The sequence below is a fragment of the Impatiens glandulifera genome, chromosome 8 (genome assembly GCF_907164915.1).
Source record: "Impatiens glandulifera chromosome 8, dImpGla2.1, whole genome shotgun sequence".
NCBI classification, from domain to species: domain Eukaryota; kingdom Viridiplantae; phylum Streptophyta; class Magnoliopsida; order Ericales; family Balsaminaceae; genus Impatiens; species Impatiens glandulifera.
The window spans coordinates 7,726,468-7,742,214 of record NC_061869.1 but is presented as its reverse complement, the minus strand read 5'-3'; the positions used below and the strand labels follow the sequence as shown (position 1 = coordinate 7,742,214).

General features: G+C 35.9%; 2 protein-coding genes across 2 annotated transcripts; both read right to left on the bottom strand.

Moving 5' to 3' along the window:
- Positions 1-5,034: 5,034 nt before the first annotated feature.
- LOC124912408 (probable inorganic phosphate transporter 1-3) lies at positions 5,035-14,753 on the bottom strand. The gene is made up of 3 exons (XM_047453022.1): positions 13,703-14,753; positions 8,063-8,583; positions 5,035-5,079 (listed from the first exon to the last, which is right to left on the bottom strand). Exons 1-3 carry the CDS (start codon positions 14,751-14,753, stop codon positions 5,035-5,037), a joined length of 1,617 nt encoding a protein of 538 aa, XP_047308978.1.
- On the bottom strand, positions 11,385-12,950 carry LOC124912410. The gene is made up of 2 exons (XM_047453023.1): positions 12,181-12,950; positions 11,385-11,809 (listed from the first exon to the last, which is right to left on the bottom strand). Exons 1-2 carry the CDS (start codon positions 12,677-12,679, stop codon positions 11,802-11,804), a joined length of 507 nt encoding a protein of 168 aa, XP_047308979.1. The 5' UTR covers positions 12,680-12,950; the 3' UTR covers positions 11,385-11,801.
- Positions 14,754-15,747: the final 994 nt, after the last annotated feature.

Sequence of the window (15,747 nt, the reverse complement as noted above, 5' to 3'; positions counted from 1 at the left end):
TTGAAGAGTGCTTTTGTAGGTTGAGATGGAAGGAAATAGCACAATGATTCGGTTGACAAATAATAAATGGAAGATTTGGAAATCCAAGATGGAGGATATCCTTTACTGTAAAGACTTGTATGAGCCGGTTGAAGGAGATAGTGCGAAGCCAAAAGATATGTCTGACAGTGATTGGAAAAAATTGAACAGGAAAGCAGTTGGCACAATTAGACAGTGCTTGATGATAGCGTGTACCACCATGTAGCAAGTGAGAGGAGTGCACATGAGTTGTGGAAGAAGCTGGAGTCATTGTATGAGCAGAAAACAGTAGGTAACAAAGCGTTTCTGATTCGAAAGCTAGTAAATCTGAAATTCAGAGAAGGTGCAGGTGTTGTTGAGCATTTAAATGAGTTTCAAAGCTTGATTAATCAATTGTCAGTGATGGAGATGACCTTAGAAGATGAGCTGCAAGCCTTATTGCTATTGGGATCATTGCCCGACAGTTGGGAGCCATTGGTTGTGACAGTCAGTAATGCAGCTTCGAATGGTGTTCTTACTATGAGTATAATTACTAGCAGCTTGTTCAATGAGGAGACAAGAAGGAAGTCAACTAATACAAATAGTGCACAAGCCCTTGTCACAGATAACATGGGAAGAGCTGAATACCGATAACAATCAAGAGGTCATAGCAAGTTCAGAGGCAGATCAAAATCTAAGGGAAGACAGTGTTATCACTATGGTAAAGAAGGTCACATAAAGAAAAATTGTAGAGCCTGGAAAAGACTTCAGAATGAAGACAAAAATCAGAAGAAAGATGATGAGATTAGAAATACCACAGCCACAGTAACTGCAGATGATGTAGTAATTCTTTCTTGTGAAAAAGAACAATATCTACATGTAGAAAGTCACCAAGGAGTTGAGTGGATAGTTGATACAGGTGCTTGCTATCATGTTACACCAAATAGAGAGTTCTTCATGACTTACAAGGCTGGAGATCTTGGTACAGTGAAGATGGGTAATACTAGTCACTCGAGCATTGTAGGTATTGGTGATATTTGTTTGCAGACAGAGCTGGGACATCAGTTAACACTGAAAGATGTGCGACATATTCCTGATTTGCGTCTAAACTTGATATCAGGTGATGCATTGGACAAAGATGGATTCAAGCATTATCTTGGTAGTGGAGAATGGAAGCTCAGTAAGGGATCAATAATTGTAGCAAAAGGGAAATCGTGGAACTCCTTATACAGAACCCATGTGAAGATATTCAAGAATGAATGCAGTACAAGCTGAAAGCTCTTTAAATCTGTGGCATCAACGTCTCGGCCACATGAGTGAGAAAGGGTTACAAATTCTAGTGAGGAAGCTTCACATCCCCTCAACCAAAGATGAGGTTTTGGATCTATGCGACTACTGCCCATTTGGTAAGCAATACAGAGTCTCTTTTAGTCAAACATTAGAAAGGAAACAAAATGTGCTGGACTTGGTTTATTCTGATGTGTGTGGTCCTTTTGAGGAGGAGTCATTGGGTGGCAATCGATACTTTCTAACATTTATTGATGATGCATCTAGAAAGGTGTGGGTTTATTTCATGAGAACGAAAGACCAGGTATTTAATTACTTTCAAGAGTTCCATGTCATGGTAGAAAGAGAGACAGACAATAAGCTGAAATGTCTTCGCTCTGATAACGGAGGAGAGTATATTTCCAAGGAGTTTAAAGAATATTGTGTAAAATATGGAATTCGACATGAGAAAACAGTGCATGGAACTCCACAACAAAATGGTGTGGCTGAGAGAATGAATCGCACCATTGTAGAAAAGGTGAGATGCATGCTGAAGATGACAAAGTTGCCAAAACAGTTTTGGGCAGAAGCAATTCGCACAGCTTGTTATCTCATAAACATGTCATCCTCTGTTCCTTTGAAGTTTGAAATACCAGAAAGAGTATGGTCTAAGAAGAATATTTCATACTCGCATCTAAGGGTGTTTGGATGCAAAGCATATGTGCATATTTCAAAGGAGCAAAGATCCAAGTTGGATGATAAAGCAATTCCATGTATTTTCCTTGGGTATGGAAATGAGGAATTTGGGTACAGATTATGGGACCCAGAAAAGAAGAGATTTGTTAGATGTAGAGATGTTGTGTTCTTCGAGGGTCAGAATGTGATAAATCCAGAAATCATTGAGAAGTCAGAGAGAGTTGATGAGTCCATAGAACTCATACCAATTCCTTCACATGTACAGTCAACAGTAATAGATGAAGATGAACATAATGAAGAAGCCACTGAAGAAACCTCTTACATGAATGGTAATAATGATGATGAGACTATTTATGATGTTCCTAAGCAGGGGGAGCAACATCATCATGAGGAGCCAGAAGAGACCCCATTAAGAAGGTTTGAAAGAGAGCACCAACCTTCTAAAATGTACCCTTCTTCAGAGTATATACTATTGACAGAAGAAGGAGAGCCAAAAAGTTTTCAGGAGGCACAAGTTCATAAAGACAAAGTTAAGTGGCAGAATGCAATGAAAGATGAGATGAAGTCATTGCAAGAGATGGGCACATATGAGCTGGTGGAACTTCCTAAGGGCCGAAAGGCATTGAGAAACAAATGGGTGTTCAAGATAAAGAGAGATGAAAATGGAGAAATTATGAAGTACAAAGCTCGACTTGTTGTAAAGGGTTTTGGACAGAAACAGGGCATCGACTTTGAGGAGATTTTCTCACCAATGGTAAAGATGACTTTCATTCGTACAGTGTTAGGTCTAGTAGCTAACTTAGACCTTGAGCTTGAGCAACTTGATGTAAAAACTGCATTTCTTCATGGTAAATTGGAAGAAGAGATCTACATGGTGCAACCAGAGGGTTTTGAAGTGAAAGAAAATGAGAACATGGTTTGCAAATTGAAGAAGAGTCTATACGGTTTGAAACAAGCTCCGAGACAGTGGTACAAGAAATTTGACTATTTTATGATGAGTAATGGGTACCAGAGAACCAAGACAGATCCATGTGTTTACTTCAAAAGATTTTCTAATGGAAAGTTTCTGATCCTTTTACTTTATGTTGATTATATGTTGATTGTAGGACATGATGCTGAGAAAATATCAATGTTGAAGAAGGAGATATCCAAGACATTTGATATGAAGGACATGGGCCAAGCACGTCAGATATTGGGAATGCAAATTACTCGTGATAGAAAGGCTAAGAGACTTTGGTTGTCACAAGAGAAGTACATTGAAAGGGTGCTTGAAAGATTCAACATGCAAGGAGTAAAGGAAGTAAGTTGTCCACTTCCTAGCCATTTTAAATTGAGCAAGAAGATGTGTCCATCAACAGAGAAAGAAAATGATGAAATGTCAAGTGTTCCATACTCCTCAACTGTAGGGAGTTTGATGTATGCAATGGTTTGTACTAGGCCAGATATAACACATGCAGTCGATGTGGTAAGTAGGTTCCTCTCTAATCCAGGAAAACAACATTGGGAAGTAGTGAAGTGGATTCTTAGATATCTAAGAGGCACTTCCAATTTGTGTTTGAGTTTTGGAAATGATGAAGCTGTGTTAGAAGGTTATAAAGATGCTGATATGGCTGGAGATCTAGATAACAGAAAATCCACTTCGGGTTATGTGTTTACTTTTGCAGGGGGAGCCGTGTCATGGCAATCCAAGTTGCAAAAATGTGTGGCTTTATCAACAATAGAAGCAAAATACATTGCAGCAACTGAAGCTGGTAAGGAGTTATTGTGGATGATTAGATTTCTCCTAGAGTTTGGTATGCAACAAGAAGATGCAATTGTTTTCTGTGATAGCCAGAGTGCCATAGATTTGAGCAAGAATGCTACATATCATTCCAGAACTAAGCATATTGATGTGAGGTTTCATTGGTTAAGAGATGTAATAGAAAACCAACAGATGAAGTTGAAGAAAATCCACACGGATAAGAACCCATCAGACATGTTTACGAAGATTGTTCCAAAAGACAAGCTCGAGCTCTGTTGTCGGCTTGTCGGTATGAATACCAAGTGATGACTTGAAGATCGGTGTGCCTCTCTCCGTGGGCTGGAGGGGGAGATTGTTGGGCCTTTGGGTCCAGCCCAATTAGGCATTTAATAAAACAAACTAAACCTAAGAATTCTGCTCATTCTATCACTTCTAGAGAGAGAAGATATTCTGCAAAGAAGAGAAGAAACAGAGGAAGAAGAAGAGAAGGAGGAAGTAGATCTCTTACATTTTCACCTTCAGGTTCCAATTTCTTGTTGTCTTATATCTAGACTAGCTTGAGTCTAAATGAAATTGGTTTTCTCTGTTTGTATACCTCAACTTTGGGTTTAAAGTTGAGAAGAACACTTGTATCTGTTTCTTGCTTATAGTGAAATTTGCTGGTTGGTCCCGTGGTTTTTTACCCTCCAGGTTGAGAGGGTTTTCCACGTAAATCTGGTGTTCTTTTGTTCTGTGCTTGATCTTCTGTTTTAGACTTGGATAACCTATGCATTTACCCATCTCACATTGCTAGATTACAGTATAAAAGTAATCTTCATTTTAAAATTCCCAACATTATCTACCCTCTATTTTTCATAAAACTTATTTTTGTGTTTTTTTCTTATATCTTAGCAATCTATCTAAACGTAATTATAATTAACTAATTCGATTCTCAAATAATCATAAATGATCTAAAAATTATTTATGATCATCACCCTCTAACAAGAGCCCGATGATGATGATCGAATGATTTAGGATTTTGGTTAGAAAATATGTAAATTTGAGATTGGGATTATTAGCGAAATCCAAGTTGAAATATAGTTCTAAAATCACATTTAGAGTATAAATGCAATAATAAATCTAACAATTACAAGCCATCGATGAACACAAAAATTTAAATAATTGAAATTGAATATCAATTGAGAGTTTATGTTATACGGTGAATTGAAGCTTAATATTAGTTGAGAAACAATCGACTCATGTAACTATTCAGTGGACTGGAATTTGATTCAAAGTCTTCCTACAAAGATCACAAAAAAAATAGAAAACAAAGATCACAAAAAAATAGAAAAACTCTAGCTCGAGCTTTGATGGCGGTCTACTCTCTCGATGCCTTCAACCTCTCCCCTTCTCTAATTCTCCTCTCCCCCTTTAGGAAACTAATCATAATCACTAATCCTCTTTAACTCTCTCAAATATTCTTTATAAAATCTAACTTTTTCGTCTGTTTCTTTCCGTATAAAATTGACGCCCCCCTAACGCTCCTCGAACCTTCTAGATGGTCGGGTTGAGATCTTCGGTTAGGATTTGGATACCCCAAATCTAACCTGCTTGAAACGATATGTAAAAACACAAGAAGATAATAACACAAGAAGACATAGATTTTTAGTGGTTGACACAAAATGATCTATGTCCACTTCAACCGCCACCTAATTTTACTATGAAGAAAAAGGAATACAAAGTTTTTTTTGCCTTACACTATTATCTCTCTAAAATTATACATTTTCTGTAAAATTCTTAACAACAATATATTTATAGGGTAAACATTAAAATAATAAAACTTAAATAACTCTTGATAAGGCCCAAACTCAATCACAAACCCAATAAACTCTATTAAACTTTTTTTAGAGTTTGTTATAATTGTAGGCTCTACAACTTGACAATCACTCACTCGGAGACTAACTTTATATTCTCTCAATCGGTAGCAGCTCTCCATCCGATGTCTTAACAAAAAAGGCCAACTAAAGTTGCGCTCAACTTTAGTTTCTCGTTTGACATAGCTTTCGTCAGCATATCAGTTGGATTTTCACTCCCGGAAATCTTCTCAAGAACTAACACTCCATCTTATAAAGCTGGTCGGATGAAATGATAACGAACCTATATATCTTTTGTCGTGCCATGATAAATCGAATTATTTGTCAAATGATTGGCACTCTGACTATCACAACACATTTCTCTCGTAGTCTTGACCCAATTCTTACAAAAAGGTTGTAACCACATCATATCCTTAGCAACCTCTATCACAACAACATACTCTGCATCGCAACTAGAAAGAGCAACATGTTTTTACAGTTTTGAAACCCAATTGATTGCACTACTTCTCAGATTATAGATGTACCATATTGCTCTCTTCCTACTATCAACATCACCACCATTGTCTGCATCAACGTATCCTTCCAAACCCATGTTAGACTTTCTAAAATACAAAGAGATACTCATATTTCCTCTTAAATATCGTAGTATCTAATGTTGTCTATACCTGGGTTGCTCATAAATCTGCTAACAACAGCCATTGTATTTGCAATGTCTGGTCGTGTGCAAACCATCGCATACATAATAAAACCAATAGTAGAGGAATACAGAACGGTGACCATGTAATTTTTTACATTCTCTGTTGAAGGCGACTGATCTTTAGATAGTCTAAAATGATTAGCTAAGGGGAAGTAACTGATTTTGTATTAAAACCATCTCCCTTATTTAGTAAATAAATCAATTTAGCTCTAGTGGATTTTAATTTTTTTTAAAAAAATAAAGGTCATTTGACCGAAAAATATTAAAAAAAAACTTTAAATTGGCCTTAAAACTGGAAAAAACTGAAAGTTTATATTTTATTTTAATTAGATCTTGATAAAAATCCGGTCAATGATGTATTTTCTTTGCATGTTATCGAAGTATTATGTGTTATAAATAAACGAGTACCAATATATTTGATAAATAACACATCTAAGCAAGATTAGATTAAGAATCAAAACAAAAACCTAAACTAACAATAGATTAAAAATTAAACTTTATATTTTAATCTTTAATTTTCTTGATTTTGATCTGAATGATATTGCGTTTTTTTTTTATATTTTTTTTTCATATTATGTGTTAAAAATATTATAGTCCAAATATATTTGAAAAAGGAGCCATTTTGGACTACCAAATAGTTAGATTTAGGGCTGCAAACACCCATAACCAGAGAAACTAAGTTTAGACCTGTTCTTCAGTAGCGGCACATGTTCATCCGTTCCTGGCGCATATTCTTCAACTCCTGGCGCACGTAGCGGCGCTTGTTCCGCATTCTGCTCCTGCTCAGCGTCCGACCGTGGAGCCCAGCCAAACCCAAGGCCATGGCTACATTTGCCGACGCTTAGGACCGAAGAAGAGGTCCTGTCTCGCCTGCTGCTGCTGCTGGACAATGCTTCCGACGCTCTTTGAGCGGCGCTTCTTCAGCTTCAAGCTTTTTCTTGTTTAATTCCGTTTTTTATTTTCTTTTGCTTCTTTTAGTTTTTGTTTGATTGTAAGTTTGTGATTTGTTTAACCCTAGGTTAGAAATATAAAATGAAACACAATGAAAACTAAATTAACATCAAAACACAAGATTAAAATCAAACTTAAACATAGATTTTTCAAAAATATAATTTTTTATAAACTTCAAAAGATTAAATTACTCACTCAACAGTTCTTAAAAATCAAGAAGACTTAGGCTAACTAAAATTTGATATATAAATTGCCTTAGTCCTTTGATCTTTTAGGAAATTTCTTTTCCATGCTCTAATTTTTCTTTATTAATTGTACTTTATCTTTTTTTTTATTTGAACAAAACACACCAGGGTTCACTCAATAGTAAACTAAACAAAAAATTACCCTTCATTAAAGGGTATAAAATTAAAAATTAGAAATCATAATTACAAAAATGTCAGTTTTCCACAAGATATAATGATTATTTAAAAATTGTAAATTTGGGATAAAATATAAGTATCTATAGGTTTAAATATGAGTTCAATTTTTGATATAAAAATCAATATTGAACATCTTAATTTATCAAGAAAAACATCACAATATTAACATTGATTAATGTTTACAAGAAACAAATGTGTATGAAAAATACATAATATAGAAAAGAAAACAAAATTACAAACCAAGTAGAAATTAAATTTTCAAATCAATATAATACAAAGCATGTATGGATGTATGTATAAAAAGAAAGAAGGACGATGAAGATGAGCTGTTTGACGGATGATATTTTTAGTCCTTACCACCTCTTCTTCCATGACACATAATTAATCAATAGATCCATCAAACAGTCACAGTTACTTTTGTGTTGCTTGTAATTTCAACTTCGTTTTCACGGGACATTTCCTCCAGAGACTTACCGTTGGGCTCAGGCACGCACAAGAGAGTGAGAACGAATCCAAGAGCGTTTATTACACCTAAAATGATGAGAGAATTCTTCACGCCGATGCCCGGTTGGTACCCTGCGTCGGTCTTGGTCTTGTCCTTTGACTGCGCCGCGTACAAGAATCCGTAAACCCCCACGATAGCTCCGGCCTTCCCTGCTGCCGCCGATATACCGTGACAAGTGGATCTCAATCGGGCCGGGAAGATCTCGGCGGGGACCACGAAGGTGGTCGCGTTGGGCCCGAAATTGGCGAAAAAGAAGGTCAACGAATACATCACCACAAAACCAATTCTATTTTCTGGCAACGTCCAATGGTTATATGGGAACGCGAGAGCAAACATGAAGACGGTCATGAAGAAGAAACCAATCAACTGAATGGTGAACCTCCCGATGACATCTATCAAAGCTACGGTGAACCAATAGCCCGGGACCGTGCTACAAAGCGCGATTAGGGTCTGGGTGAACAAATCCAGCAAGATTACTTTGCTAGATTAACCAAGAAAGCAGATCGTAGGGAGAAGGCAGAGAAAAACTCAACTTTCATTAATGAAATCAGTTATCGAAGTTACAAAGGGTCAATGGCTAAAACCCAAATTAGTTTTACTAAACTAACAAAATAGCCCTTACACTTTTCATATATTACAATTTCAATAACTTAAAACATTATATTAAAATAATAACATATACTTATTAATTTGTATTACAGTAACAAATCTACAAATCTTCTTGATCATTCAGCTTGATACTCCCCCCTCAAGATGCACATCTTGTAAAAACAATCGCGATCGAAGAAAGCTGAATTGTGGATAGTCCAAAGCCTTTGTAAAAATATCAGCAATCTGTAATTTAGTGGATATGTGCTGCAATTTTATAAAACCAGATAAAAATTGATTTCGAACTACATGACAATCGATGTCTAAATGTTTTGTCCGCTCATGAAATACAGGATTTTCTGTAATATGAATGGCTGCCTGATTATCACAATGTAATGTAATGGGTAATTGAAGAATAATTCGGAAATCATTAATAAGATATGAAAGCCACTTAATCTCGCAAACTGTCACAGCTAAGCTGCGATACTCAGCCTCGGCTGAAGAACGAGATACAGTGGGTTGTTTTTTTGTTTTCCAAGAGATAACCGAATTTCCAAACATGATACAATAACCTGATAATGATTTTCTTGTTTCTAAACATGAACCCCAATCAGAATCAGAGAATGCCTCAATATGTAGTGAATTATCAAATGGAAAAAACAGTCCCAAAGAGATTGAACCCTTTAAATATTTAACCAAATGTAAAGCTGCTTCCCAATGACAATTCATTGGTTGATTAACAAATTGAGACAATTGTTGTACAGCAAATGTAATATCTGGTCTAGTATAATTAAGATATAACAATCTCCCAATAAGTCTCCTATATTTAGAAGGATCTGCCATTATATTCTCATGATCATTGGAAAATTTAATGCCTTTGATCATGGGTATTTTAGTTGGTTTACAACCCATAAGACCAACATCACCAATAAGATCAAGAATGTATTTCCTTTGATTAACACAAAAACCATTATTGGTTTGTGCAATTTCAAGACCAAGAAAGAACTTGGCTTTCCCAAGGTCTTTTATGGTAAATTTAGAATCAATAAAATTCTTTACCAAAGAAATTTCAGTCAAATCATTTCCAGCAATAAGAAAATCATCAACATATATGAGCAAAACAGTGATACTAGATTTAGAATGTTTAATATAAAGACAATGATCATGTTCTGATTTAATAAATCCTATTGTAGTTAGACTTAAAGAAATTTCAGCATGCCATTGTCTTGAAGCCTGTTTTAAACCATATAAACTTTTATTTAGTTTACAAACAGGCTTTTTTAAATCAGAATGTACACCTTCAGGAAGTTTCATATAAATTTCCTCATCAAGATTGCCATGAAGAAAAGCATTATTGATGTCAATGTGATGTAAATGCCATCGTTTAGAGGCAGCAAGTGCAATTAAAAAACGAACTGTAACTGTTTTAGCAACAGGTGCAAAACATTGATGGAAATCAATTCCATCTTTTTGATTAAAACCTTTAGCCACTAAACGTGCCTTACATTTGTTTAAACTGCCATCAGAATTTAACTTTGTTTTGAAAATCCAGCGACAACCAATGGCCTTTTTTCCTTTTGGTAAAGTTGTAATTTCCCAAGTATGATTATGTTTTAGAGCTTCAAGCTCATGTGTCATGGCTTGAATCCAATCAGGATTTTGTGAAGCCTCTAAAAATGATTGTGGTGTGTAAGTATGATCAACATTAGAAAGAAAATTAATGTATTCACAATTTAATAGAGAATTTATAAAAGGATAAGTGTTAGGGGTGTATCTACTGGAATTTGTGGATTCAATCTCAACATGATTTATTTCAAAATCTTTCAACCAGGAGGGTGAATGTTTTTCCCTAGTACTTCTTCTATTTTGATGAACATGATGAGAATCAATTGAATTAGGTAAAGTAACAATATGATCAGTTGATAAAACAGGTTGGTTATCAGATAATTGTAAGTCAGATTGAGAAGAATGTTCAAGCAAATCAAGTGGACTGTCAGAAATAACTTCATGTGTTTTATCATCATCAAAATGTATTTCATTATCAAAAATAATAGATGATTCACAACTATTTGGAGCAGATATTGTGTAATGTGAATTGTCAGTTATATTTTGATATGGAAATATATCTTCATAAAAGACAACATCTCTCGAAATAGTAACAACACCGTTATTAATTTCATAAACCAAATAGCCTTTTTGATTAGATGGATAACCAATAAAAATGCATTTAATGCCACGATCTTCAAATTTGGTTTTATGCGGCAAAACATTTGCAATGTAACATAAACATCCAAAAACTTTAAGATGGTTATATGAACAGTTATCTTGATGTAGCATAAAATATGGTGTTTTAAAATCCAAAACTGAAGATGGCATTCTATTAATTAAATAAGTTGCAGTAAGAAGAGAGAAAGGCCAGAATTTAATATGAAGTTTGGATTGATTCATCAATGACCTTGCCACATTAATCAAGTGTCTATGTTTTCTCTCCACAACACCATTTTGTTGTGGAGAATAGGCACAAGTTTTTTGATGAATGATACCTAAAGAATTAAAAAATATATTGAATTTTGAATTTATAAATTCAGTACCATTATCACTTCTTACTATTTTAACTGAAGATTCATATTGATTTTTCACCAAAGTAATAAAATTTTTCATGTTTTCAAATACACATGTTTTATCTTTGAGAAGAAAAATCCAAGTGCATCTACTATAATCATCTACTATGGTTAACATATAAGAAACTTGAATTATTGAAGGTTCCTTATAAGGTCCCCAAAGGTCAACATGAATAAGTTCAAAACATTTTTTTGAAACAGAACAACTATCAGGAAAAGACAATCTTGACATTTTTGAAATGGAACAAACTTCACAATGGTGTATCTTATTTCCCAAACCAGGGTAGACATTATTCATGACTTTAGGAGATGGATGACCAAGTCTATTATGCATTCTAATACAATCAATAACAGGAGATGAAAATTCAGTAGAACTACTATGAGAAATGTCTTTAGAACAATAACGAAGAGAAGAGAAAAACAAATTTCCAATTTTCTTCCCAAGCTGAAATTTGTTGACCAATTTACGGTCCTGCAAAATACATTCATCTTCATCAAATATGCACATCATGTTCTCATCTTTAATCAATTTTGCTACTGATATTAGATTGTATTTGAAGTCTTTTGCTATCATGACATCTTTTAGCACTAATCTTTCATTTAGTTTCATATCTCCTAATTCAACTATTTTTTTAATTGATCCATCTGCTAAATATAGGATCCTTACTTTCTCAAGTTTTCTAATATTAATGAGCAGTTTTCTAGTATTGCAAACATGACTACTTGCCCCTGAATCTATCAGCCACATTATGTCATTGTTATCATCATGATATGTGCTCATACTGTGTTCAAATGTAAATGCATAACAAAAATCATAACATGTTGGAATTTTAGTGTACTTACCTGCACTATACTCTGAAGTTCCTGCTGCTACCTTCCCTTTTCCTTTTGAATTTGCCTTGCACCATTCTTTGAACTGTTTATATTCCGATCCAGTAACTTCTACATGTTCTTCAATGTCATCCAATGGAGAATTTGCCATATTTGCTGTGTTGACAGCAACCTGTTTTTTTCTTGATTGTTTGAACCACTCCGGATATCCAAGCAATTTGAAACAACCTTCTTTTATGTGACCTTTTAATCCACAGTGAGTGCAGATAGAGTTCTTGTAGGGTTTGAATTTTTCAGCAGGTAATTTTGAACTTCCTTCAATTTTCTGATTCTTGTTGTTCAATTCTGTCTTCTCCTTCACCATCATTGCAGTGTATTCTCCTTTAGATATGCTAATATTCCTCTTAGTTTCAACATTAACTAGAATAGTAAATGCCTTATGAACTGAAGGCCATGGATCTGATGCTAACATATTATCCACAACATGTTCATAAGAGTCATTTACTCCCATCAGAAACTGAAGCAACTTTGCTTCTTCAACATCTTGCGCTACTTCACTTACAACCTTACATCCATAACAATTGACAACATCAGATCTATCACAGTTGCACTTTCTTGCTGGCTTTAGATGTGCAGTTTCATCTCAAATCAATTTAACTTTGGAATAATGCTCAACAATATCAGAAGTACCTTGTTGAATAGTGGATATATCCTTCCCTAACTGAAAACGTCTTGGTCCGTTGTTGCCTTCGTATGTACTTCGAATATCTTTCCATAGTTGTTGAGCAGTTACAGCATTCTAGAAATGAATTTTCAGGTTTTGATCCATAGTGTTCATTATCCAGTTTCTCACCATAGCATCCACTAACTTCCATTGCATTACTCCATCTGCATCTAGTGGCATCTTACAAGATCCGTCGATGAATCCGAGCTTCATTTTTGCCTCTAATGCTAGTCTAATACTTGTACACCACTCATAGTAATGAGATCTTGTTAGTATAGAATTAGTAATTATTGCACCTGTGATGTCTCCATTTTGAAGAAGTAGTGGATCGGTGTTGTATTTCCTCTTGTTCGCCATTCTCCTCTTCAATCGAGCCTCTGTTTCTTGATCTGAGTTTGAAGACGACGATCCTTCGCTGATAGTCAAATTAGGGTTTGAAATCTTCACTTCTTGATTCTTGTCGGTTGAATCACTATCTTCTGAGTTTGAAGAAGAATATGAACCATGCTCTGATACCATGAACAAATCCAGCAAGATTACTTTGCTAGATTAACCAAGAAAGCAGATCGTAGGGAGAAGGCAGAGAAAAACTCAACTTTCATTAATGAAATCAGTTATCGAAGTTACAAAGGGTCAATGGCTAAAACCCAAATTAGTTTTACTAAACTAACAAAATAGCCCTTACACTTTTCATATATTACAATTTCAATAACTTAAAACATTATATTAAAATAATAACATATACTTATTAATTTGTATTACAGTAACAAATCTACAAATCTTCTTGATCATTCAGCTTGATAGTCTGGGCCCTGGCGATACGATACACCTCTTGGATGGCATTCATGGTGGCCGCCTTGGGAATCCAACCGATGGCGCTGAAGATGTCCTTTTGGAAGAGGTTCTGGCTGTAGAAGGCAATGTCGAGCAGGAACCAAGTGGAGGTGGTTCCTAGAAGGTGGAGGCCGTGACGGCGAAGGAATTGCTTGGTGAAGAGTCCAAAGTTATTGGACGAATCGTTCATGATCTGTTGAACCTTCTCCTCCTCGGCTACAATCTCGGTGTTCAACACCCTCTTCATGTCCTCAGCCGCCTGTTTAGCATTATGAGCCACCAGGGCCGTGTAACGCGCAGTTTCGGGCATCTTGATCCTCCAGTAGAATGTTATCCCGGCGGGGAGTGCGCCGAACATTAGTATTATCCTCCAGATGTAGTCCGACTCGGGCCTTGTTGAGGCGAGTGGGCTGACTGCATAAGTCGGGGATGGAAAGGCACGATCGAAGGAAGCAGAGACAATGAGAGAAACAATCCCGCTGAACAAGATCCCGAACCCTTGCATGGCAAACACGGCGGCTATGAACGCCCCGCGAGTCTTCTTGTTGGCGTACTCGGACATGATGGTGGCGGAGAGAGGATAGTCCCCGCCGATGCCAAAGCCTAGCCAGAACCTGAAGAAACAGAGGGTGGTCATCACTCCCTTGGGGGAGCTCCCGAATGAAAGCCCCGAGGCCAGGGAACAGACAACCATGAGAATAAGCGTGATACCGTACACCTTCTTACGACCCAACTTGTCTCCGAGCCAACCGAAGAAGAGCTGGCCAACTAGGGTTCCGACGAGGGCCACACCGGTGACGGAGGATGAGACTGCGGGTGGGAGAGTCCCGGGCTTGGGGGAACCCGGTACGTAATAATAGATCCGACCCATAAGCTTAGTGACCAAGGAGATGCTGAAGAGATCGTAGGCATCTGTGAAGAAGCCCATTCCAGCAATCACGATGGCCGTGAAATGGTAGAGCTGAGTTTTTGCCTTGTCAAGTGCATCAAGCACTTGAAGCTTCTGTTCATGCTCTGCTTTCGCCATTGCTGTACCTAGGAGCCGACAGACAAGGAACAAGTCTTCTAGTACAGTGATGAATGAGAAGGAAGATTTGGATTGAATTTGAATTTAACAGTTTTGGATTATTTTATAGGTGTTTATAGAAAGAATCTGATCCCGAATATGCCGTACGATTAAGAATGTCAACCCTTAAATTTGATCATCTGTTTTCCTAATTAATTTAATTTATTAATGATCTGTTCTTCTTCTTTTATTATCAGTGGACACCCATCACATCTCACAATACAAAGAGGATAAGACCATGTTCGGTTCTATTTTAAAAAATTATTAATCATAATCAATTATTACTTAATCTCTTGTTTAGGGATGGCAATGGGGCGGTTCGGGGCGGGGAACACATTAACCATTCCCGCACCGTTTCGGAAATTTTTTAATACCATCCCTTCCCCGTTCGATTTTGTTCGGTTTCGAGGAATCCCCGTGGGGCAACGTTAATAAAATATTTTTTAAAAAAATAATAAAATTATAAAATAAAATAATATAAACGGATTTTTTAATTTAATATATATTGAAATATATAAAAAATTTATATTTTTATAATAAAATAAACTTAAAACTCTTATAAAATATAGTGAAGAAATAAATATAATAGTGATTTAATATATTTAATTATATTTATAGTGTTCGGGGCAGAAACGGGGTGAGATCGGGGGTTCGGGGCGGGAGACACAAATACCATCTCCGCCCCATTCCCGTTCGGTTTCGGAGAAAAACCGTTCCAAACAGAACAATTCGGTTCGGTTTTCACGAAGCGGTTTCAAATTGTCATTCCTACGCCTGTTGCATCAATAATATTATTTAATTCATTTACTAAAATATCATTTTTTATTTTTATATTTTATCATTATTTATTAATATTATTTTTAAGTTACTTTACACACACACACACAAAAAAAAATAAAAAATAAAAAAAAATTTGAAACCATTTTCTTAAAAATTACTATCAATAAACATTATT